This window comes from Thermobia domestica, chromosome 7 (assembly GCF_964235325.1).
Source record: "Thermobia domestica chromosome 7, izTheDome1.hap1.1, whole genome shotgun sequence".
NCBI classification, from domain to species: domain Eukaryota; kingdom Metazoa; phylum Arthropoda; class Insecta; order Zygentoma; family Lepismatidae; genus Thermobia; species Thermobia domestica.
The window spans coordinates 147226258-147249991 of NC_137460.1; the positions used below are offsets into that span (position 1 = coordinate 147226258).

General features: G+C 37.5%; 1 protein-coding gene across 1 annotated transcript in view; it reads right to left on the reverse strand.

Moving 5' to 3' along the window:
- Positions 1–23734, reverse strand: part of hig (locomotion-related protein hikaru genki) — a 484097-nt gene that overhangs the window by 18384 nt on the left and 441979 nt on the right. Inside the window, exon 7 of the mRNA XM_081765381.1 lies at positions 8337–8480. Within this exon, the coding sequence (XP_081621507.1) occupies positions 8337–8480 (144 nt within the window). The remainder of the gene's footprint in view (positions 1–8336; positions 8481–23734) is intronic.

The following is a 23734-nucleotide window of genomic DNA, read 5'->3' on the forward strand; positions in this document are numbered from 1 at the left end:
TCTTCCTGCAAATAGCAAATAGAACCAGAACCGTAGCTAAAGATTTCGGTGCCCGGGGCGAAGTAGAATTCGGCGACCCCTTCACTCATATCATCAAGCTTTTTAATTTCTGTTCTTTTCTTTTTTAAATATAAAAGGAGCAGCTTTTGTTGTTATGTTATACTGAATTTTTATGAAGCTGCTTGGACAGACCATTGCAACAGCTAAAAGCGATACTTATATATTCTTTTACAAGTAAGAGCAGTTTTCAAAAGGCCTATTTTGGACTTCTTTGTTAAACTTGACAAAACTACCTTTGCTTGTATACAAATCCACTTGGAGAACTGTTATGGGAATTTACATCTATTTATGTTTCTACCATGGTGGAAAAAAATCATTTTTCATGATTTTTTTTATTTAAATCGATTTTTTTTATTTAAATCGAATCTTTCTCCTCGTATAATACAAGTCGCGAACTAAAGAAAAAGCATTACGAATTAGTATTAAATGCCAATTATGCCATTTAAGTGAAAGTATTGGGGTTGAATTTTGAATTAATCCCCAGTCATTAACCTATACCAATCCCAAACTATGTTTCTTAACAATTTTAAATTATGGCTTTTTTTTTGGTAAATTATAGACTTTCAGTCAAGCAACCACAACGTCATCCCTATTTATCCTAGAATCATGCTTCATGCCTCATTCTCCTCAGAATAGAACAGCCTTTGAAACGGCAACATTCACATTTTCCCTATCATGTCTCTAAAGCGGAAAATTTTGAGAGAAGTCTGGATTTTTTCTGTTTTTTTTTTTTTCAAATTTTGATCCCCTCTGAACTCCCCTGTGTTAACGCACAGATCTCAAAATCAACTGGGAAATACTAAGGGTGTACTAAATGTGTGTACAAAATTTCAAGTTTCTATCTTGAATAGTAAGGGCGGGAAAAATATTTAACAATGAGCTAAGAACATCCCCACAATATCCCAGATGACCCAGATGTAATATAAAAATCTCCTCAGAATCCCTATTTAGCTTTGAATCATGATTTGTACATTATTCTCTTCAGAATAAAACAGAGTTTCAAACGGTACCATTCAAATGTCTCCATCGTGTAGGCTATCTGGGCCTGGAAAATCACACAAAAAAAGGATTTTCTGTTAAGAAATATCCCCCTTTTTTTTATTTATTACCCACTGTACCTCGTCTGTTTAAAGGCAAAGATCTGAAACAAGTCTGAAAAATACTAAGGATGCAGTGAATGAGTGTCCAAAACTTCAAACTTCTATATGCAAAAGTAAGCCCGCGAAAAAAATATCCCAAAATACCCCAGATTCCCGTATAAAACAGGACCTCAGGTTAGTTTCCTGAGACATCCCTATTTATCCTAAGATTATGGTTCGTACATCATTCTCTTCAGAATAGAACCGCTTTTCAGATGGTATTATTCATATGTCTCTATCTTAGGCGGAAAAATCGCGAAGAAAGTTTTTTTTTAAATATATATTTTTGCCCCTCTGGACCCCTCTGTTTTCACGCAGAGATCTAAAATCATCTGAAAAATACTAAGGGTGCACTGAACGAGTGTGCAGAATTTCAGTCTTCTGAATGCAAAATGTAGGCCCGCCAAAAAATAAAAATAGGCACAACAAAAAATATCTTTTTTAAATTTATGACGTCATCACATCCTATGTCTCGACGCAGAGAGGCGTGAAAGCATATGTAACGTGTTCTATAATGCCTTCAGTCCTGAAAAAACGAAGTAAAAAGCTTTATTGGTACTTTTTTAATCGAAAAATGAAGATTTTATCCTCTCACCTAAAAATAGGTGATATAATTTAAAAGGTTAAGCGTTAAGGAAAAAGTACAGCAACGCTTATCAAAGTGACACTTTTTTTTCCCCACAAAAGTTACTGATACTTGGCAGGAGCATATTCTTAAGGAAATTGTAACTAGATTGCGGCACGAAATACATAAATTTTGCCTAAAGTTATAAAAGCTAACAAAATTTCGGAGAGGGGATAGGACACTTCTAAATATGCCCTATTATCTAGGAACAAATATATAGACGCGCACACAAAAGAATCTTTGTCTTAAATATCGATGGTGATTTCCCCGTTGGAATAGTTAAGGATTTACAATATAAACCATATGTTACGAAGAGAAGAAAAAATTGTCCTGTTACCCGTTCAAAACAGAATTTTCTTTAATCATTCTCTGCATGACACTTGTTTTAATACTATGCTGTATATACTGTACATTTAAGTCTCATTGTATTATGATTATCATCTTCCATAATTGAAATAACAGAACAGAAACTTAACTTATTTTCACTTTAAATTATTTCGGAATTTAATTTAAATAAACGATTTTGATTTAAAAAATCAAGTGATTTAAATCTTGATTTAAATCGTGATTTAAATCAGACTGATTTAAATCAATCCACCCTGGTTTCTACTAACGATAAAAAAAAATGAAATTTCAATACATTAGGAACTATGTGCTTTTAAAATGTTCGAAATGGGTGACAACATTAATTTCCAGTGATAATTGTAACGTTCTCGAATTTTATTCTGTATGTGACCACACAAATAACATTTTAATTACTATTCTTTTACGGTAAAAATATTTTGTGAAATATAACGGAAATTCAGAAGGAGCCTTCTTTGCGAATTTCTCAAAGCCTTCATTCTCGCCGTCGTCGTGATTAATCCTTTTGGGTAGAAAAGTGTGATTAAGTAAGTAAACGCAACAGCATCAAAATGCCAAACACGTATTTCAGACTTTGACCGTTTCCGATTTTGAAAAAGATCATGCGTAGACTATAAGTCATTACTCGACACCTTGTATATCACACTGAGAAAAATCCGTTCTCCGGACAGCGGTATATTGTACAAATAAACGGAATCCTCTTGCTTACTACAGAAATCAGTATGGAGCATACGTTATCCATATGCTACATATGCACTGCCCTTAGATGTTACTTCATGCCGTTGCAGGATGTCTGACATCTAACAGTTTTCCGTATATCACATGCATATACTTATGTTACATTCCTTATCTATATGTTATATACGTTCCTTTGTATGTGAGATCCTGACCGTCTATATTTTTTCATACGGAAAGTACGTATAGATGGAACACTTATACAGAAAGTATTATAAAACATGCGTTTTCAGTTATACGTCTGCTGTACGTTGTCCAAAAACTACAGGAATTATGTATGAAACCTACTTTTATAAGTACGCCACCTACAATTTTTTTCTCAGTGTACATCGTCATTAAAAAAATCACATATTATAACTTTTTAAAGTAAATAAGTAAAAATTTGTTGTGACTCTTATTGAAACGCTTGGGTTGCGAGCGGAGCGAGCAAGAAATTTTTTAACAAATCTATTTCTTTGCAAACTGACAACAATACTAATTTCATAAAGGATCAATACTATTTCGGGGCGACGCGTCGTTTACTCATCTCCAATACTTTTTCTTTCTTCTTGCTCATTCGGCGCCCTCTTGTTATCAGCGCCCGAGGCGACCGCCCCGCTCGCCCCCTTCTAGACCGAAGTTGTGGTTTTGGGGCGTTACAGTCGGTTCCTCAATTGGTGCTCCAAGTAATCTGAAATATGTTCAACAGGGTTGAAGTTGGGCAGGGCATTCAAGTACTTGCACCTTCATCTCCTTAGATGACTCTATGATGGCGTTCGCTTTATGGGTTCTGGCATTAGCATATTGAAACACAAACAGCCCACTGCCAAAGTTTCCAAAGGCTAGTTAGTGTAGAATTGTCTAGGGTTGCTTATAGGTGTCGGCATTCATTGTTCCAGGGAGTTATAGTCCAACCAACGAGACATAAGCCCACACCTTGATTCTTCTAAGACAAATTTCGTAGTGCACTCCGCGGCAAGTAGCGCTCATCTAGCAAATGCCATATCTACACATCCATCGAATTGCCACATGTAGCGTAATTCGTCACTTTACATGCTGCTCTTTCTCTGCCACACTTGAGCCGTGCTTTGTACCACGTAATCGTGGCACTCATTCATTTGTGTGATCCTTGGCCTATGGTCCGTAGCTCATCCATTGAAATCTATTTTAAAATCTCGCCGACCGAAACTCTATAACTAGAGTTTCCAGAAATTTTTGTAGGTGTACTTTCACTACGCGTCTGAGACACAACTGGTTCCTAAAGACAACTTTCGTGGCTACCCTGGTCGGAGTTAAGGTTTTTCACATCTCTTGTTCCCATTTTTCGTCTAGGTCACACGCATGTGGGATCTGAAACTTGCTGGAAATTTTACATATTGAATGGTCGAATCAGTGGGCTCCAATGATCATGCCAGTTTCATATCCACTTAATTCTTGCTGTCTGCTCATTTCGACCGTAAGTGCTCGGAGCATGATCATATATATACCCAGGGGGAATTTCGCTTCTCCGGGGAGGAATCGCGGTGGTACAGCGTTCACCTTTGGTGCTTGGAGTCCCGGGTTTGATCCCAGCTCCCACCAAGTGAACTTTGTAGTGGACAAACACCGTGTGCGTGGGTTTCCTCGTGGTTCTCCCGTTTCCTCCCACTTTCTTCATTCCACCATTTCACTCATTTCTCATAAACACCGTCCCCTTTAGCCTAACCGGCATAACCGTGGGACGTAAACCTTAAAGATTTCATTTCATTTTTTTCTCCGAGGAACAATTCCTCCCTCGGGCCATCCCATGAGATCATCACTGATTCAGAAACAACCAAACAACTTTGGAAAATGAATCCTTACACGAAAACATTACTAAAAATAAAGATCGACGAATATGGGTGCACAATCTAAGCTATATCTCTACCGAAAATTGGTCGGAATAATGAAACTAAGGATTGTAACTCGAGAACAAAATGTCAGATCACGGTAGGCAATGGTGCCCACCCTCCCCTCATGTCCATGACGCACCCCCCCTCAATTGTCTATCCGTAGGTGTTCTTCCATGAAAAAAAATATTTTCGATTAATTTTTACACCCCCTCAAACATATTTATATAGATTTTTACCCCCCCCCGAATATTTCAATGACGCAGTTTGCGTCATAGCCCCCCTTTGTGGGCACCCCTGCGGTAGGATATAACATGAACCCAGTGAATGTGAAACAGGGACGAGAACAGACTTGGTATAGAAGTATAACATGAGGTTTTCTACAAACTGGAAATTATAAATCAGGAACTGAAAACTAGTACAATTTCCGTATTTACCAAAAGAGTATGGTAAGAACTAGAGAGAATGTAGAGCTAGTACTTTTAGTAGACATGAAAATAAATTGGTACACAAAAATTTTTATGAGAAACAAAGACAGGTTGCGGGTTAGGAAGAGCGATAATTTTAGGTTGTGTTTGGCGTTACTTTGGCTATGGTACTGTGCTATACTCGTTTTTCGTTGACTCGAAGAATTGTTATTCTTTGTAGGCTAGCTGAAAACACCGAAAATATTCTTACTTATTTAGCCCAGTTTATTTGTCTTCTGTCAAGAGCGTACGATTCCATTGAGCCAAGCTTGCAATGTCTGTAACAATGGGTGCTGAGTATCCAATGAATTTTTGCGTTGGAATTAACTTTGAAATTATACTTTCATGCGGTGAATAATGAAGAGAAACTATAGTGAATTTGATCCCAGATTAATTTTAGATAGTGATACATATGTGTTGAATAATAATTTATCAATACCTATTTTAAACCCTTAAGGTTTATGGCATATGGAGAATCGAGTGATACAACGTTACAACGGTAATAATAACCCGTGAGTGTAATTTTGTATAATTATTTCTTTACAGAACGTGGTGTTTGATGTTGTTAATTTATATTTTTTAAAATGTAAAATGCTTTACGTAAATTACAGGATAGTTGAATCATTTTCTATTTTCACTAAAATTATCCTCAAATGTTCTAAAGGTTTGACTGTAATCCTTATTATTTTAATAATTTTCTGTCTCCTTGTTTTGGCCAGTATTGTTAAACACGTTTGAAATTCACAAACAAAATCTTAATATTTAGGAATTTTGTTCAATATAACGTTTCGGAAATCGTGCTATTTTTTATTTTCTTGAATAGCCTTTGTAAGTTAAAAATAATTTCACGGTTTATTTTGTTTCACCAGCTCTTGATAGTCTTTCTCGTCTCTCAGGAAGAATTTGGGAATCGCTGCTCTATTAGATCTACTTAAAAAAAGATAATAAAAAGAATATTTGATGTTACTGTCGAGGCCTGAGCATCCATTGAAAAACTTAAAAGTCGGCGTCTGTCTGTAACCTTTCACCTTTACGTACATTTTAACATATTTTAATCATCTGCATAACAGTGAAGTCTGGAAGTTGTCGGGGGGTATATAAAGGAACCGCCTAGCCACGCTGGAGACGAAAAGTGGCCTAGGAGTGAGGATAATTTGGTGAAGTAGGAGTTGTTCAGGGAATTTTTTCTTTTTGCTTTATTTAAGGTTATACAACAGTTTATGAGAGTGTCACAGTATGGAATGTCACACTGTGGATACATACATACTTTTACATAAATGGAAAAGAATAGCATAAGTCAGCATTACATGTTTAGTGGGTCACAAAAAGTTTGTTATATGCTTTAATAAACATAGAATAACATAATAAACAATTGAAGTAGACTGATGAGAGCAAGTTGCATCTTATAAGTGTTATCAATTTTAATTGATAACATACTAATAATCGATAATTAACCTTTGTTTATAAATAAAGCACACACACACACACACACACGCACACACAGACACTGAAATAATAAAAGCAAAAATTAGTACTTTCCACATATGCTGTCGGCAATAGTCAATCGATACGTAATCAGTCTGTCGTTGTGGATGGAATATCCACATATTTCACATTCCCACCTTCCAAACATAAAATATGTATTAAAAACATTTTTCTAAGTTTATTATTAAAACATTACTTTTCGGATGCTGTGTATATATGATACAGATGGGAATAAAACAAAAAGAAGATAAATGAATTGGGCTGGTTGCTATTGTATTGGTTCTCCTGTTGATCTATATGCTATATCTATCTATCTATCTATCTATCTATCTATCTATCTATCTATCTATCTATCTATCTATCTATCTATCTATCTATCTATCTATCTATCTATCTATCTATCTATCTATCTATCTATCATACAGGGTGTTTCAAAACAACACCGACAACGTATGGGAGGTGATTCTTGACACCAAGATAAGACGAAAAGTATAGACCAACCTGGGTGCACAAATGCTTCCTTTCGAAGTTATAGGCTGCCGAAAACATGAAAAAATGAACTTTAGAGGCCCATAGCTCCAAAACTATGGGACTTACCGTAATCGGGTCAAGACTTTACTTAGGAACTACTATCTGCCCTATCCAGGTTTCAGAATCCTGTGGTACTTACGCAACAAAATTTATAGAAGTTGTTGATGAGTACTACAGATTAAATGCCGGTAGCCAAACTCCCTGTATAAAAATTGTTATGTGAGTACCTTAGGATTCTGACACATGTATTTTTCGATAGCGTACATATTAGTTCCTAAGTAAAGTCTTGATCCGACTACGATAGATTCCATAACTTTGGAGCTATGAACATTTAAAGTTCATTTTTTCATGTTTTCGGCAGCCTATAACTCCGAAAGGAAGCATTTGTGCACCCAGGTTGGTCTACACCCTATATATATATATATATATATAATGTTTTTTCATGTTTTTGTGAGATGATTCATTTCCTGAAATTGATAGTTGTTGTTTCCGAAGACCCCGTATTGCCACCGAAGTCATCGCAATAAAAGTGAGAACAGTAATTATTTCGCTAGTTGTGAATGGCTGTTGTACTGGTTAATTATATTTGTTACTTGTTATCAGTGGCGTACGCAGACTTTCGTCAAGGAAGGGTTTGAGCACTCAATCTAATATACTTTCAGGACAAACATGATTTTTTTAAATATTCATTTTTCCGTAATACTTTGTTGAAGGAAGGACTGTTGAAGGCCGGAACTCCCCTTGCTTACGCCACTGCTTATTATAGTATCATTTCTTTGGTATCTAGTTACTAAAAAATTGTCGGAAGCAATTCTATGAAAATAAGAAATTACAAGGTCGTAAAGTTCGAGAAATTCTGTTATAAGACATTCTTCTTTATTATCATCAGGTTCAAAGTGTAGTACTTTTCATAGACTGCCACTATCAATGGTTTTACTAGAACTTAAACTGTTTTGTAATATCAATGATATAGATATAAAATTATCGGAATTATTCGATTTAAAGTAAACCAGGAAGTACGCTCTAATGGCATTGTAATAAAGTAAAATATGGAAACGGGATGTTGGATTTTGGGTCTTCTTACCTGATGCAAGGCAAGTGATATTGGAGGTTCCGTTGACTTTATATCCAAGAGGGCACTGGAAAAGCGTCGTATGTCCCAAGCGGCTGCCTTCCACTCGAGCAGTCAGCAGTTGGTCATTTACCTTAATGGGCTCGCAATGAACAGCTGAAAAAAGAAGAAAAAATGTGGATTATTTCTCATTAATTGATAAATGGAAGCACTGTAAAGTACAAAGGCTGAATTGTACACATAATAACTTTCTTTTGTTAGTCATTTATTGTAAAACGAATACAATTGATTTAAGAGCTTTCGATGATCTCTCTCGTAGTTTGCTTTCAGTATGTGTCTCTATTAGACGCGCATCTACTATTTAACATGGGTGATTTCATGTAGCTTAGTCGCTGACGCTCTCGCCTTTGATGAGAACAGTCCCGGGATTGATTCTCAGTAGAGATATTGGGTCGAAAAGCTTTTTCACAGGCCATCCGCTCTAAGCGAAGTTTTTCCTGAATTTTTCTTATTCTCACCAGACAAATAACGGAATGGTACCTAACACTTAGGTCTCATAACTCTATAATGTTAAATAAATTAGTTTCTACGTAAATATCCACAATGAGTAGTTTGTTCTTCAGGGTGAGTACTTTTTCATGACATTTTCTCAAATACGACTCATGCACTTTTGTTGATATTTCATAAGCAAACATTTCCTTAATAATCCTAACAAATAGTGTTAGTAAACTTTTATTAAAAATCTAAAAGTGATAATTTAAATTTGTGTGTGAGTTTTTTCGCATGAAATTTTCGGAAACTTTACACGAGTAAGTTTCCTTAATAACTGCAGAATAACATGACTTAGTGTAAGGAATAGGAACGGGAACATTGGCCTGTACCTTTTATTTTCCTTATAGTCATATACAAATTCAACTTATTTTCACTCCATTTCTTAACTTGAAGTTTATTCCGCATTGAACATTTTTTTAGAGAACAACGAAACGATGCTTAACAAGGAACCAGAATATGAATGTATATACTCTTCACGTCTAGTCATTATCAATTGCATGCTCTGAAATTCACGGTTTACTCATCGTATTCGTAGTATACCACACACATGAGAGCACACCTAGCGTTGATGGAAAATTTTGGTTATTTCCACACAAATCGATGTTGTGGCTATTTAGATTCAGTGCTCTAGTCTCATGAGTAAACGGTACCTTGAAACACGAGTTTTATTCTATCACACCTACCTCGTTCCCCCTTTTTTTTGCACCAGTTTGCTCCATCCTCGTTATAATCGTCTTAACTCGGCCAGTTCGAAATGCCTTTTAGACTTTGAGATTCTGTAGTCAACACTTCCTCCTGCACCTTTGCTCCACTGGATTTTCGAAGGTTTTAATTTTAAAGAGGCTGGGTGAATATTAGATCCTCAATGGAACGAAGTTATAAGAATAAAAATTTTCAGACCACATCTGGGATTGAACCGGCCTTCGAGTTGAATTCATCTTAACGCTATTAAATCTTCTTCAAATACGTAAAGCTTGTTTTTTTTCAAGGTTCGATTTCTTGATTTACCAGAGGGGGCGGATAGACTGATTACAATGGGTAGTATATTGGCATATACATTAGGGGCAGTGGGATTAAAAAATTCTGAGATGGCCATAAATATTTTTCTTGGAGTCTCCTCTGATCAGAACAATATCTTGTGTTCAAAGTCTGGACTTAGCTAAACAAAACAATTATCAAAAGTAACAAAACAACACCAGGAAGTGTAGAAGTACTAAATGAACATGCATACAACAAGTTGTCTTTTTAAAAGAGAAACATCACTTATGTTTTACTTGAAAAGGTGAGATACATATGAACATTCTTCAAAATTTCTTACTTTTTCAGGAGGATTGTAGCACAGTAAAGCTTCGATTTATCCACATTGTCGCATTTTATCGGCATTAAAGAAATGCAAAAGTGGACCATTTATGGATACAAAAAGGAGATTGGTAAGTTACAATCTGCAAACAATTCCTCAAATTATTCAATGTTTGACTCATTACACTAAATCCTCGTTCACATTATGCAGTTGATATCGGTACTACTTCTACCGAGCTTTTTTCGTTTGCTCTTGTTATAGCCCAGTAAAAGAACGTCTCTGATAGCTCGCAGTGACATTGCCACTACTCGCGTGTCAAGGTTTTTTTCGGTGCAACTGTAGTGGCAATTTAATTAATGGTATAAGACAGAGTGATCGTGGTTGGTAACACTGGTATCAAAGTAGGGGCTGCAATGTCCCACCGCATGTGGTAAGAAACGTCAGAGACCATCTCTTGTTGGCCGTGCTATAGTATTAAACAAGTTTAATAAACACAACAAACGAACCCATTTGGGGCAACAGGATATTATTTGATTTCCGCCGTGCTCCCCATGACTCCAACTCTGCCTGGAATTATATGAATCTATAATAATAACAATAATAATAGGAAAGAAACTGGAAGAAAGCGGCCAGGGACTATATTTAAAAGTACTATCCGTGCATTCATCTAGTGGAACTACAGAAAGCCTTGGAAAACTTCAATCAGAATGACCAGCCACTACATTTGAATCCAAGATCTCCTGATTACGAGACTTGAATACTAACCTCTAGCTTACGCTTGTTTATACCTCGTGCTAGGAATTTGTGTTCTGGACAAGAAATTAGAATGTTGTATAAGGAGATATATTGACATGTGTACGCGATTCCTTATAAAGTAATTCATAATTACTCAGTTTTGGTATACATGGTATTCCTAATCTTATTTCTCAATTATTTCCCAAGTTTTCTGCACAGATGTTTTCAACTATACGGGGAAGTTACCCACACTACCCTTGCTCTACTGTCTTAGAAGCCCCATCATCTACGGTAAGTAATTGGGCTAGAACTTGCCTTTGGACAAGATATTTTTTATCCGTAAGTATTCTAAAGTGTATACAGTGTTCTTCTTTAAAACTGTAAAACATTTGATCAAAATTTGCCTGGAAACGATCCTTTACCTCTATTAGTCGATTTTTTTTTAAAGGAGAACGAATGATGAATGGATGAGATAATGTCTGAGTACGTTAAGTGAAATATTGCTTTCTCGTTCATCGTAGAAGCAGTGACACAGAGGCGCATCTTTTACCCGATAGAAGCAGCCAGGTGTTCTAGCAAATGTCCACTAAAAACACATTCTCTTTGATTGATTTCGTTGGAAAAAGAATGGCGCAATGCGCTTACTCAACTAGATCTAACCTTTTACTTGATTTTTTCATGTAATATTATCTCATTTTAACTAGTAAGAGATTTTTCGTAATTTATCATCGCCACCTGTCGAAGAGTTTATGAATTAATTTCCATTTATGCATTACCTAGTAAACGTTCTATTATACTCATTCACTTTGAAAGTAACGATCCTTGTTCATCACCAACACTATGAAAGACCAGAATCTGGACTTCGTATGTGATACGTACTTACAGGTAACGTGATACACATACTTGTAACAGTGATGAACATGCATATAACAGTGTTGCATACTGTATACTAGTTGTAAAATGAAAACGAAATATGTCAGTTGTACTTTCATATCTACTTTAGTTTTCAAAGCAATATTGTCTTCCTTTACATAAGTTTGAAATAGACAGCAGTACCAGCAACCAGAAAAGTGTGCACACAGCGTTGAGGCAATGAGAAACAGGATGCTATGCAACCCACATAATACAAACGTTAAATGGGTTGCATAACTTTCAAATTATCTTGGAGCTTATAAGTACTCTATGTTATATAACAGCCCCTTTGTAAATTACAGGATGCATTACACTTAAAGCAAAATTGATAGTTTAATAAAAAATAAATAAAATAAAAAAGCCGTTATTTATTTGAGGAAAATACTTTTTCTGAATAAAGTTTATAAATAACGAAATGCAAAACTCTCTTACATAGCTCGTCTGAAAGCTAGAAAGATATGTTACACAAATTATAGAATTTGATATATCTTCTAAAGAGGCTTACATTGATTTTGAGAAAGTTATACAGATTGAGATGAAACTGTTCGTTTGCTGTGAGTTTATTGTTCCTTTTCAGGAACGAAGATATGTAAGGCTTGAATTTACAGTTTGACGCATAACCTATACAGTGAAACCACCATCAACAGCAGTTCTCAGTGGAGGACACCACCATAGTACGGACAAACATTTTTGTTACAGCAATATATATATATATATACATACATACATACATACATACAGTCAGTTAAGTAAGAGCGTGTTCGGGTTTATGCACAGAAATATTTATTCAAAATATTTTTTAAATACATGAGTACATTCTACAAGATTAGAACAAAGATACAATCCTGTCAAAAGGTTGTCCAATCACCATCAGCGTCGATGATTGCCTGACATCTGCGAGGCATGCTTTCGACCAAGCTCACGGCGTATTCATTTGGCAAGGACTTCCAAATGCGACGTATTTCTCGCATTAGTTGCTTCAAAGTAAATAATTTTCTTCCATGAAGTTTGTGCTTGACGTATGCTCATACATTTTCGATAGGATTTACGTCTGGTGATTGCGAGGGCCAATCAAGTGTCTCGATGCCAGACTGCTTCTTCCACTCAGAACAAAGCTTGCTGTGATGTTTCGGATCGTTGTCCTCCTGCAGGATCCAATTTTCGTTTTTTTTCAATGAACCAACGTTCAGCAGTGGGTAACAAAGCTTTCTTATAAATTTCAAGCATTTTTGGAGCATTTAGGTTGTAGGTAAAGAGATGCAACTTTCCAAAACCCAATTGTGAGAAGCAGCCACAAAGATGAACTTTTATTCGGTGTTTAACGGTCCGCTGCACTAACCTGTTGGTGGAAGATGACCACGCTCGTGGGACGATGACGTAACCCCAAATCGAAGCTTCGTCAGTAAAAATTACATTGCTCCAATCTCGGTTGATATTGGCCTTTGCCCAAGCGAGTCCCTTCTTCATGTGCTTTTCACCTAACAAAGGTTTTGCGCCATTTGATGCCATGCGCTTGCAGATGGGTTCGTATAGCTACGTGAGATATATCAACACCTTTTTGTTTCAATTTAGCTGCTCCTTGACCCAATGTTAAGGTCGGATTCCGCGAAAACAAGTTCAGGATCTGCTTTTCAATTTTAGGTGTTACTTTGCCTGTCGAGCCACGTTCCGGCAAGTCATCAACACTTTTTGTCTTTTTATATCGCTCAACTCACGGACAAATTATGTCGACTTCCTCATGTACTTAGCAGCCGCTGAATAAAACAATTTTGGACATTTTGGGTGATTACAGAGGAACACAGCCTCGTAGCGCGACGCGTACGCGGCACTCATGGTGATTTACTTGTTTCTGTGGCAAAAATTGAAGGCCAACTGAATCTTTCGTAACAACGCATCAAAGACGAAGGTTTCCTCTATTGACTTATGAAAGAATTAGAGCGATATGTGATACCAACGGCTAGTTATGCAGTACACGCTTTTACTTAACTGACTGAATATATATATATATAAGCTTGGCCCTCCACTGTACAACACGTGTTGCGGTTGCCGATCATTTTTTGCTTTCACTGTGTCATGTGGACCTTCCTCTTCCGTCAGCAGTAACCAGGGCACCTGCGAGTGTCGTGGTGTGAAAGTAGTGCGGTAAAATGGGCGACCTGACAGACTTCCAAAGACGCATGATCGTTGGTGCCCGTCTGGTTGGAGCTTCATTGGCAACAGTGGCGAACATTGTGGGAGTTTCGAAAGGTACTGTGTCCAATGTCACGAGGGCATACAAAATTCACGGGCGATCGACGTCTGCAAAGCACTACAGTGGTCGAAAGACAATCCTGTCAGATAGGGACCGGAGGGCATTAAAACGGATTGTAGCAGCTAAAAAGAAGACCACTGCAATGAAAATTACGTCTGAACTCAATTCCGGCCTACAGAACCCGGTTTCATCGAAAACTGTGCGACAGGAACTTCATAAAATAAAAATTCATGGCAGGGCCGCTATCGCCAAACCCCTGATCACAGCAGTAAATGCGAAGAGGCGTATGCAGTGGTCCAAGGATCGCAAGGCGTGGACTCATGAGCAGTGGAAACACGTAATATGGTCCGATGAATCGACCTTCACCTTGTTTCCAACAACCGGTCGTGTTTACGTATGGAGAACACCGTCGCAGGCATATGACACAGACTGTCTGCTCCAACTGTAAAGCATGGTGGTGGTTGTGTTACAGTATGGGCAGTGATATCGTGGTTTTCTGCAGGTCCCATCATACCCCTGCGTTGAATGATGAATGCTAAGGCGTATGAGGCCATTTTGGGGGACCAGGTTCTAACCATGGCCCAAATATTGTTACCTGATGGTGATGGCATGTACGAAGATGATTTGGCACCCTGTCATGCTGCAAAAACGGTGAAATCAGGTTTGAGGAGTATGACCAGGAGCTATCACATCTCCCCTGGGTCCCACAATCACCAGATCTGAACATCATTGAGCCATTGTGGTCTGAGTTATAAAGGCGTGTTCGGTCTCATTACCCTCCATCAGCATCCCTTAAGGAATTGGAAATGTTTTGGAGGAACAGTGGTACAAAATTCCACACAGCACGATTCAGGAGCTGTATACGTCCATTCCACGTCGATCCAAGCTGTTTTGGACGCAAAGGAGGCCTAACACCATACTAGGTATGATTTTCACACTTTTGCAAACCTTTTAGATTTTTTGTGGTGAGGTGAGGTGATTTTAGTTTAGCGTCCCTTTCAGCAGCGAGGCTATATGAGACGTGGACCTACTGATTAACGTGGAATCCGAACCACATGAGCTCCCGCCGGGAATCGAACCCGGGTCTCCCACGCCAAAGGCGCGTACGCTAACCGCTTAGCCACGGAGGAGCTCTTAGATTTTTTATCTAGCCCCTATATATATATATATATATATATATATATATATATATATATATATATATATATATATATATATATATATATATATATATAGGGTGACTGGTAATTCGATGCAATCCTTGCAAGGGGATATTCTACAAGTACTTTCAAACATTTTAATCTATATGAACCGGGGATCACAAATCAAGAGTTTCTGAGTAATTTGCACATGTGTGGTTTCTTTGAAATTTGCGGGCTAACAAGAGGTGAGAAGGAAAGTTTTATCCTGACTCACGTGCACATTTCGTAGATCGATGAAATTTTATGTGTAATCCTGCATACCTATGTACGTGATGTGGTAATGTACAACTTATAACTCTGCATCGTTGGTGTGTTATAGGTCCAAACGTAAAGTAAGGTGTGGTGGTCCAAAATTCATTACTGTACCTCAGAGAGCAGTGTGGTAACATCGCAAAAGTACTTGCCCCTAGGAAATGACTGTATGGTTGGGAAAAGGTAGAATGAAGATAGTATGTGATCAAGAGAAAAAGCGAACTATGGCGGATTTCATGCCCAGGGTCGTGCTTCAATCTGTCAAACATTCTAGCAGTGAGCGGGTGCGTTGTTTTTCAGGAGGCGGACATCTTTTGTCAGCATACCACTCTCTGGGACTTCACAGAATCCTGCAACGCACACAGCAGTGAAGCATGGTATATCCAGGTAATTGTGGTACCCTTTGCCTGGAAAGGAAGTAGTAATATCTCACGCTAATCCGAAATAAACGTGATCATCACTTTGGTGGCTTAGAGTTGAACACGGACTCCCTTTGGTGATGGTATGTCTGCACGCTGTCATTAGTTTGACTAAGTTTTCCCTAGTTTTCTTCACTCCTACCAGGCGAAGGCCTGGATGGTACCTTCCAGAAGGCCAGAGCCAGTGTCTTCCCAAATCTTGGATCTACCTAACAGACAAGTATGATCCAGGAGTAGAAAGTCCGAACCCTTTCTCGAGTCATTCCCTTGCATAAATACATAAAGAAAGAAAGAAAAGAAGTAGAATCGACCACATTGCTTTAATAGCTCAAAATTACGACCTTTGTTGTACCAATTGCTACAATGACAGCCTAATGTTATAACCTTCCTACAAAGGTAAAAATGTAAATCTTGGAAATCATAACAAAATAACAAATTTGAGTTTTCAAATGTGCACATGTAAAATTTCATCGATCTATAATGTGTGGAAGTGAGTAAGGGCAAAATTTTCCCGCGCACCTCTCGTTAGCCGTCAAATTTCAAAGAAATCGCAAATGTGCAAATTACTCAGAAACTATTGATTTGCGTCCCCAGGTTTATATAGGTAAAATGTTCGAATGTACTTGTAGAATATCCAAATTACAAGTCACCCTATATATATATATATATATATATATATATATATATATATATATATATATATATATATATATATATATATATATATATATAGTGTTAAATTAACTATACCGACAAACTGTAAGAGATGATTCCTCACATCAAAAGAAGAGAAAAAGTTCATATGGACCTATGGCGAAAAGTGCATAGTTTCGGAGCTAGGGCTGTCCAAAATCGCGAAAAAGCTAAATTTCAAGAGGCCCTATTTCGAATTCCAGACACTGTGGATGGTGGTCCGATCAGCGTAAATGAAGCCACGAATACGCAATCCAAAATACGTTTTTCATAAATTTTTCAATAGGTGTACAGGGTGTAATTCTCAGATATGCTCTCAATAGAGTTTTCAGATATACCCTGATTTCAAGGAGGGTCCAAAGTAGGCAGGAGGTAAGCCTTGACAATAATCGACATCCAATTCTTCGGAGGGAAGTCGGAAGTGTTAGGAACCGCAGCTCCACATTTTTTTGTGTTCAGAATAACGTGTGATGCGATGTATTTCGTCACGGTATATTTCACGTTTTCTTCACTTACAAGCGAGAAACAAAACATCCCAGCATGCGTTTTTCCGAGTACGAGAGACCATACTGCTAACGATCCTTAACACTTCCGACATCGTGCCAAAGTATTCCGTGTTCAGTGCTATCAAGACCTATCGTTTGCCTAATTTGGACAAATCATAAAGTCAGAGCATATCTAAAAATTTGGTTGATGACATGTCTGTGAATTTTACTCTGCAGGGAAAACTCTATACACCCATTTTTGGACTGCGAATGAATGACTTCCTTTACGCTGATTAGGATCACCATCCATAGCTTCTGGAATTCGAAATAGGGCCTCTTGAAATTTGGCTTTCTCGCCACTTTGGACAGCCCTAGCTCTGAAATTATGCACTTTTCCCCACAGGTCCATATGAACTTTTTCTCTTATTTTGATGTGAGGAATCACCTTTTACAGTTTGTCGGTGTAGTTCATTAACACCCTATATATATAGGGAGAACCCTCTCTTTTACGGACACTGTCGGACACAGATACGGACGGATACGGACATTATTGTAATATTCGGTTGTCTCCTGCCAATTGCAGCTCAGAGATGGGTGAGGATACTCTTACCCGTTGCAGCTCGGAGAGATAGGTAGGATTGTTGACTTCTGTCTCGGGGTGTCTGTTTTTGAAACCAGTCCTTGAAGACTGAGTCTGTGGAGGTATTGAATGGGTCATCTCCGTATCTCTTCATGTCCTCTTCGTGTTCCATCGGTGTGATGGTATCCATCAGCTGCTTGCTGGTGTTTGTGCCGAAACACGTTTATTTATTTACTAATACGGGATGCTTCCATTATAAGGGAATATTGGACTATTCTCTTACCCCTAACGTTTCAGCAGCCCCTTCTTAATGGACAAGAATAATTCTCACTCCCCATAATCAGCTCATACGTATTTAGCACAGAAAATATTTATATTTTCTGCATTTTAAAAACACATCTTCAATCAATCCCTTCAACTGATTCAGCTATTATAAGCAAATTTCTGTACCAAACTAGTATCCACAGGATTATGAAGCAGACAATTGAAAACATTTTACCAAACAGATTCATAAACCGTAATGGTTGGTTAGTTGAGTTGATTTTGAATTTAACATCCCTTTCAGCAGCAAGATCTTATGAGACGGGACCTAGTGATTAACGTTGAATCCGAACCACATGAGCTCACGCCGGGAATCGAACCTGGGCCTCTCACGTCAAAGGTGCGTACGCTAACCGCTTAGTCACAAAGGAGCTCAATGATTGGTTGTCTACATTCTCAGGTATTAATCATAACAATGTTGCGTGTTCTCACTGGGCAACTTTTTCTTTCAATACAGTCTGTAAACGAATAAAGGAAATTTTTATAAAGGAATGACTTAAGAAAATCATCACGCAAGCCTTTTGAAGTTCACGCCCATATAAACATATCACCAGGCGGCATTTTTGCTCCTTTACAGAAAAGGATTTATCCCTTATTCCCCCCATAACACTGAGTACAGTATTTCGATTTTAGCATATATTCAGAACTAATGTGTTTACTAGATACTGCATACAATTACCGCATGAGTAATTTAAATTTATGTAATTTCCCTTTAACGGGACACCTCTCATTTAATATTCACTCCCCATTTGAGTTAATCACTTAGAAGTTGCATTGTATTACATGGTCATCCACGATATATCAAACCGAGGATCATGAGCACATATGCTAGTCGTTCGGCTCCTCGCAGCTCAAACGTGTCATAGTAAGTTCCGTTTAGCCTACAGGAAAGCTAGAAAGTACACTTAACACATCTTGCCTGTCGGAAAATATTCTTATACTTCCGAATTTAAGATCGTGAACTATTTTAAACTATGTTTCCAGTGAACGCATTTGAATTTTTTTTTCTGACGACTTTGCGTACTGTACAGGTTGAAGTTAATTCGAATTCTCCAACCCTATTATTCAGTAATTTGCTTGAGTTAATTAGAACACGCAAAATGAGATATTTAGCAAATTGGAAACAAACTGCAACACAGTAACATTGTATGTTTCGTGCGTGTTTCACAGTTGTGTGTTTCGAGCTCATGTACTACGGTTGGGGAGAACACTCGAAGTAGAGGTTTTTGATACAACTAGCAGGAGTTAGCCTTCAGCAAGTTTATTGACTAACTCACTATAACTATTTACACTAGTGCTCCATTTAGTTCATTTTCAGATTTAAATCCTGATCATGTATAGAGCTCATATATTTACTCCATGTATGTATATTAATTTATTAACTAGCGCTACATTCATATGCGGATCCACCCCGAGGCAGAGGGGCCTAGGCCCCCCAGTTTTTTGAGTGACAAAAATAATTGAAGCTATTACTTACATATTTTAAAAAAATTATAGCCTACTTATGATATACCTATCATAATTTGGGTCCTGGTTGCCCTCCCCCCCTCAGTTTCTACCTTCTTGATTCGCCTCTGGCTACGATGCATGGTAGAAACGAAATAAAGATGTTTTCAAGAAATTTATTCTGTTGTCTTGAACTGACTTTAAAACTTTGGCAATTGGGATATTTAAATCTAAAAGAAAACACTGTTTCATTACAATTAGGTTTTTTAAAAATGAATTTTCAATAGTTCAGCACTTTTCCCTTTATGATTAGACAGACAATGTCTTTTTCATTTTTATAATATTCTCAAGAGTTCTTTTCAATCTATTCGACTGAATTTGGGCTTAATCCTAGAACAGTCGGGCTAGGTCTGTGAGACCCGCGATTTGAATTGAAACTTTGTATATCTTCCTGAAATACCCGATAAGAGACGCTAATGTCGCAGTTTGATTTATTGTAACAATAAATCAATCTGCAACATTTATTTTTGATGTCGCAGTTAATTTTAGTAAAGCTCTGAACCTTGCTTGGGCTTGTCAGACCCAGCTCGACTGTTCACGTATCTTTTTTCTGCTAGTGTCAAGAATCTTATAAGAAGTTTACTTTTTTTTTTTTATTGTGATTACCTATTCGACATTTTTGATTGTGTATATACGAACAACATTTCAGTTTTTATTTTCAGCAACTTTAGAACATGATGGAACGTGAAACAGTTTCTGTAAGTGAGGTTCATAGAATTTTATATGGCGATGAAAGTGAACTCGATGGTTCCGATGCAGATCGTTTTTTTTTTAATTATTTGGTGGCCATGATAGTTGCATAATGATGATGAAATTGACTTATTGATAAAATAAGAAAAACTTAGCATAATAACACATTACAATAAAACCAAGGGTGGTGTAGACGTTGTTGACGCTATGTGTTGCGAATACACAGTCGCAAGAGGAACCAGGCGTTGCGTTGGCCACTCAGTCTTCTTTTCGCAGTCATGAATATTGATTGACGCACTAAATGGCTATCTCACTCTCAGGGCAAACTAAATAAAAATGGCAAGACTTGATTATCTCAAGAAGCTAGGGAAATCTCTGGCAAGACCCTTCATGATGCAGTGCACAACGCAATCAAATCTCTCACGTGAAACTCGGCTTCCTGAAGCAAGGTTTTCTGACATCCAGGTGGACAGACAAGCTTCTCCGGAGGCAGGAAAGAGAGGAAGATGCAACAGATACAAAGACAGCAAAACTATTAAAAACTACTGCACAGTTAGTAAAGGATGACTATGTTTGGGCCACGTGAAAATGATATGTGATGAATGCTATGGAAACTAAAAAACTTTAACTCTTGACATTCAGTACATTTCAACATAGATGGTGCATTAGGTTATGTTAAATAAACTTATAAGTATCCTTTACAATATTACTTAACAACATTTAACCAAGTATTCTTTTTTATATAATTTTTTAGAAAAGCTCATATAATTTACTACTTAAATATGTAAACAATTACAAGTATTTTTTTAAAAAAGTGAAAACACCAGTTTTGAGCTGAAATGCTTTTTTCTGTTTTAGAAATACCAGTAATTATATAAAAGTATGTTTTAATTTTTTTTTTAATATCGTTTTCAAATTAATTATGCAGTTTATTCTCTTGCGTCTCTCAGACTCAGTTCGAAAGTGTATGAAACTTTTCCGCCCGACCATTGTAGGGTTAAATGTAATCGCGACTGTTATGAACCAGGTTAGCTGCCCCGAAAACTATGGATTTAATTTTAATCTAGGTCATTTTGGACATTTTCTCACCGTTTATGTCAAGAGGTCTGAGCTTGGACATCGGGAGTGTCATTAATCATGTCAGCGACTTTTAAAACTATAGATTCAACACAAATGTCGATCATTTTCAATTATTTTTACGTGTCATCTCCTCCCACTCCTACTCCTAAGTTTTTCAGATTGTAAGTCTCATGTGTACTAAGATGGGTTGGAATGTCTCCAGAGTTATCCTGGAACATCCACCCATCTATCCATTTATATATACAGGTATATTGCCATCATCGTCTACAAGGTAAGGAAAGACGGGGCCGTGGCCCCTCCATGGAATTCAAGTGAATCAACAATTGAAATTACCGAGTACGAGTAATACTTAAATAAAAGAATTTTCCAATATTATCCTTATTTCTTTACGTTTACAATTTTACTTGTTAAAACCCCTGTTATATGATTGGTCAGCAAGATATAAAAACATGTCTTGCTGCTCAAAATTATTCCACAAACACCAGGATAGTAATATACAAATTAGCTTCCGGACGACTCCTGTGTATGTAGTTTCCTTCCTCTAGCCAAACCTGAGCTTTACGTTACAATAAGTTGTAAGTAAACAAAATAAATAATAGGAATAAAAATACTACAAACTTTGCCCCTTTCTGCGAAAAACCTGCAAAAGCTCATGCAGACCTATATAACCTATATGGACGGGTGAAAATTACAGTGGTGTAAGTTACTTTGTCAAAAGAAAAATGACTTACTAGGTACATTCGCGAGGTGTCCCCTCGGTATTCGTGTAAAATTCATTAAAATGCAAAGTTCTCCGCGGCCCAATGTGTATTGTACTAGTTTTAGCGGCCAATGCCGGTAATTTGCATATTTCTGAGCTTTCATATAGGTCCCGAATTCAACCATACACAACTATAAGACTCGGTCACAAAATTGATTTTAGTTCCTTTAGATGTAACTGGACATAAATGTTGGCATATGCAAAACAAATCGAATCAAGTACTGCTTCTCTGACACACGTTACACACCCCGGCTGCCGTCTTGTATCCGCCATATTGGCTTCAACTTTTGGTTTTGGAAGTGGAAATAGGTGCAAGTGATACATCAAATTCATTTACAATTTTCTCGGAAATTCAATGGTGTAGTGAATTTTACTGTAGCTTGTACCGTTTGGAAGATATTGGCGTAAAGGTCATAATTGCACGGACTTTTGTCAGCTGAATATGATGGATGTTACAATGTCTTCCATTACCACCAACGCAGGAGCTTCATCACACTGTTAGCTGTACAACACCGTGTATTGTCATGAAAGATGATATAAGTCCGTGTCTGAACGCACAGGTTGACCCCATGGATATCGTAAGCCATAATGGACATCACTTTCACACTAAAATCGTGTACAGGACATGTTCTTTGAGTAAGGAGAAACGGGATGTTTCCATTCATTGGATTGGCGCTTCATCAGAGATTCATACGACAAACCCAGGTTTAGTGTGTATTAACAATCTTTCCAAGGAAGTCTTCACCCCACCTCTGGTAACGATTCAGCAATTCCTGTTCAAGTGTATAGTGATGCTATTATCTTACTTCGGTGATTTAATGTCATATCGAACAAGCTGCAATTGTGCAGAACCCAAGGATGTAGAATGTGTAGCATTCTTTTGTAGAATGTGTCTTCCTCCGCGTGTAACTCACGCACAGTACATCGACGATGCGCATGCACCACGGAGACAAGAAGCTGAAATGTGCTGTTGTCCGTTGGGGTCGTCTTGAACGGGATCCGTGCTTTCACGAAACACTTTTACCCATCACGCCTCCGTACGATACGGCAACACTGGATCATCACATGCTTCACGGAGTACCTCAAAAGATTGCTATGTACTACGCTCACGTGTCACTTCACTTTTGATCCATGCACATTGTTCGTCCTTCCAAAACATATTCTTACATAGTCCAGTCAATAAAGGTTTTATGTCGGACTAATTAGTAACAAGCTGAATTTTTCAGGAACGTTAGACTACAATATAAGGAGTATTTTCTGAAAAGTCCGCACCCGTCCTCCTCTTGCTTTCCTCTCTACCCCCTTAACCCTTTTAGACTTGCATTTTTGAGGAAAATGTTGACTTTCAGTTAAGTAGCTACTGTTTCAGTACTGTTCATCTGAGTATCATGGATTATATATCATTCTCTTCAGAATAAAACATGCTTTCAAATGGTATTATGCGCATGTTTGCATGATGTACAAGGAAGGGGAAATTCGATTTAAAATAGAGAACTTTCCCTCCGAAAAATACCTTTTTTGAAATTTAGTGATCTTTGGAGCAACCCTGGATACAGGTATCTGAATATAATCTACTTTGCAAAATATTATGGTCTATATGTAATGTGTGTTCCAAGTTTGATTGCAGTATCTAGAGTAGTTACGACGGAAATATATTTCTCAATCCTACTTG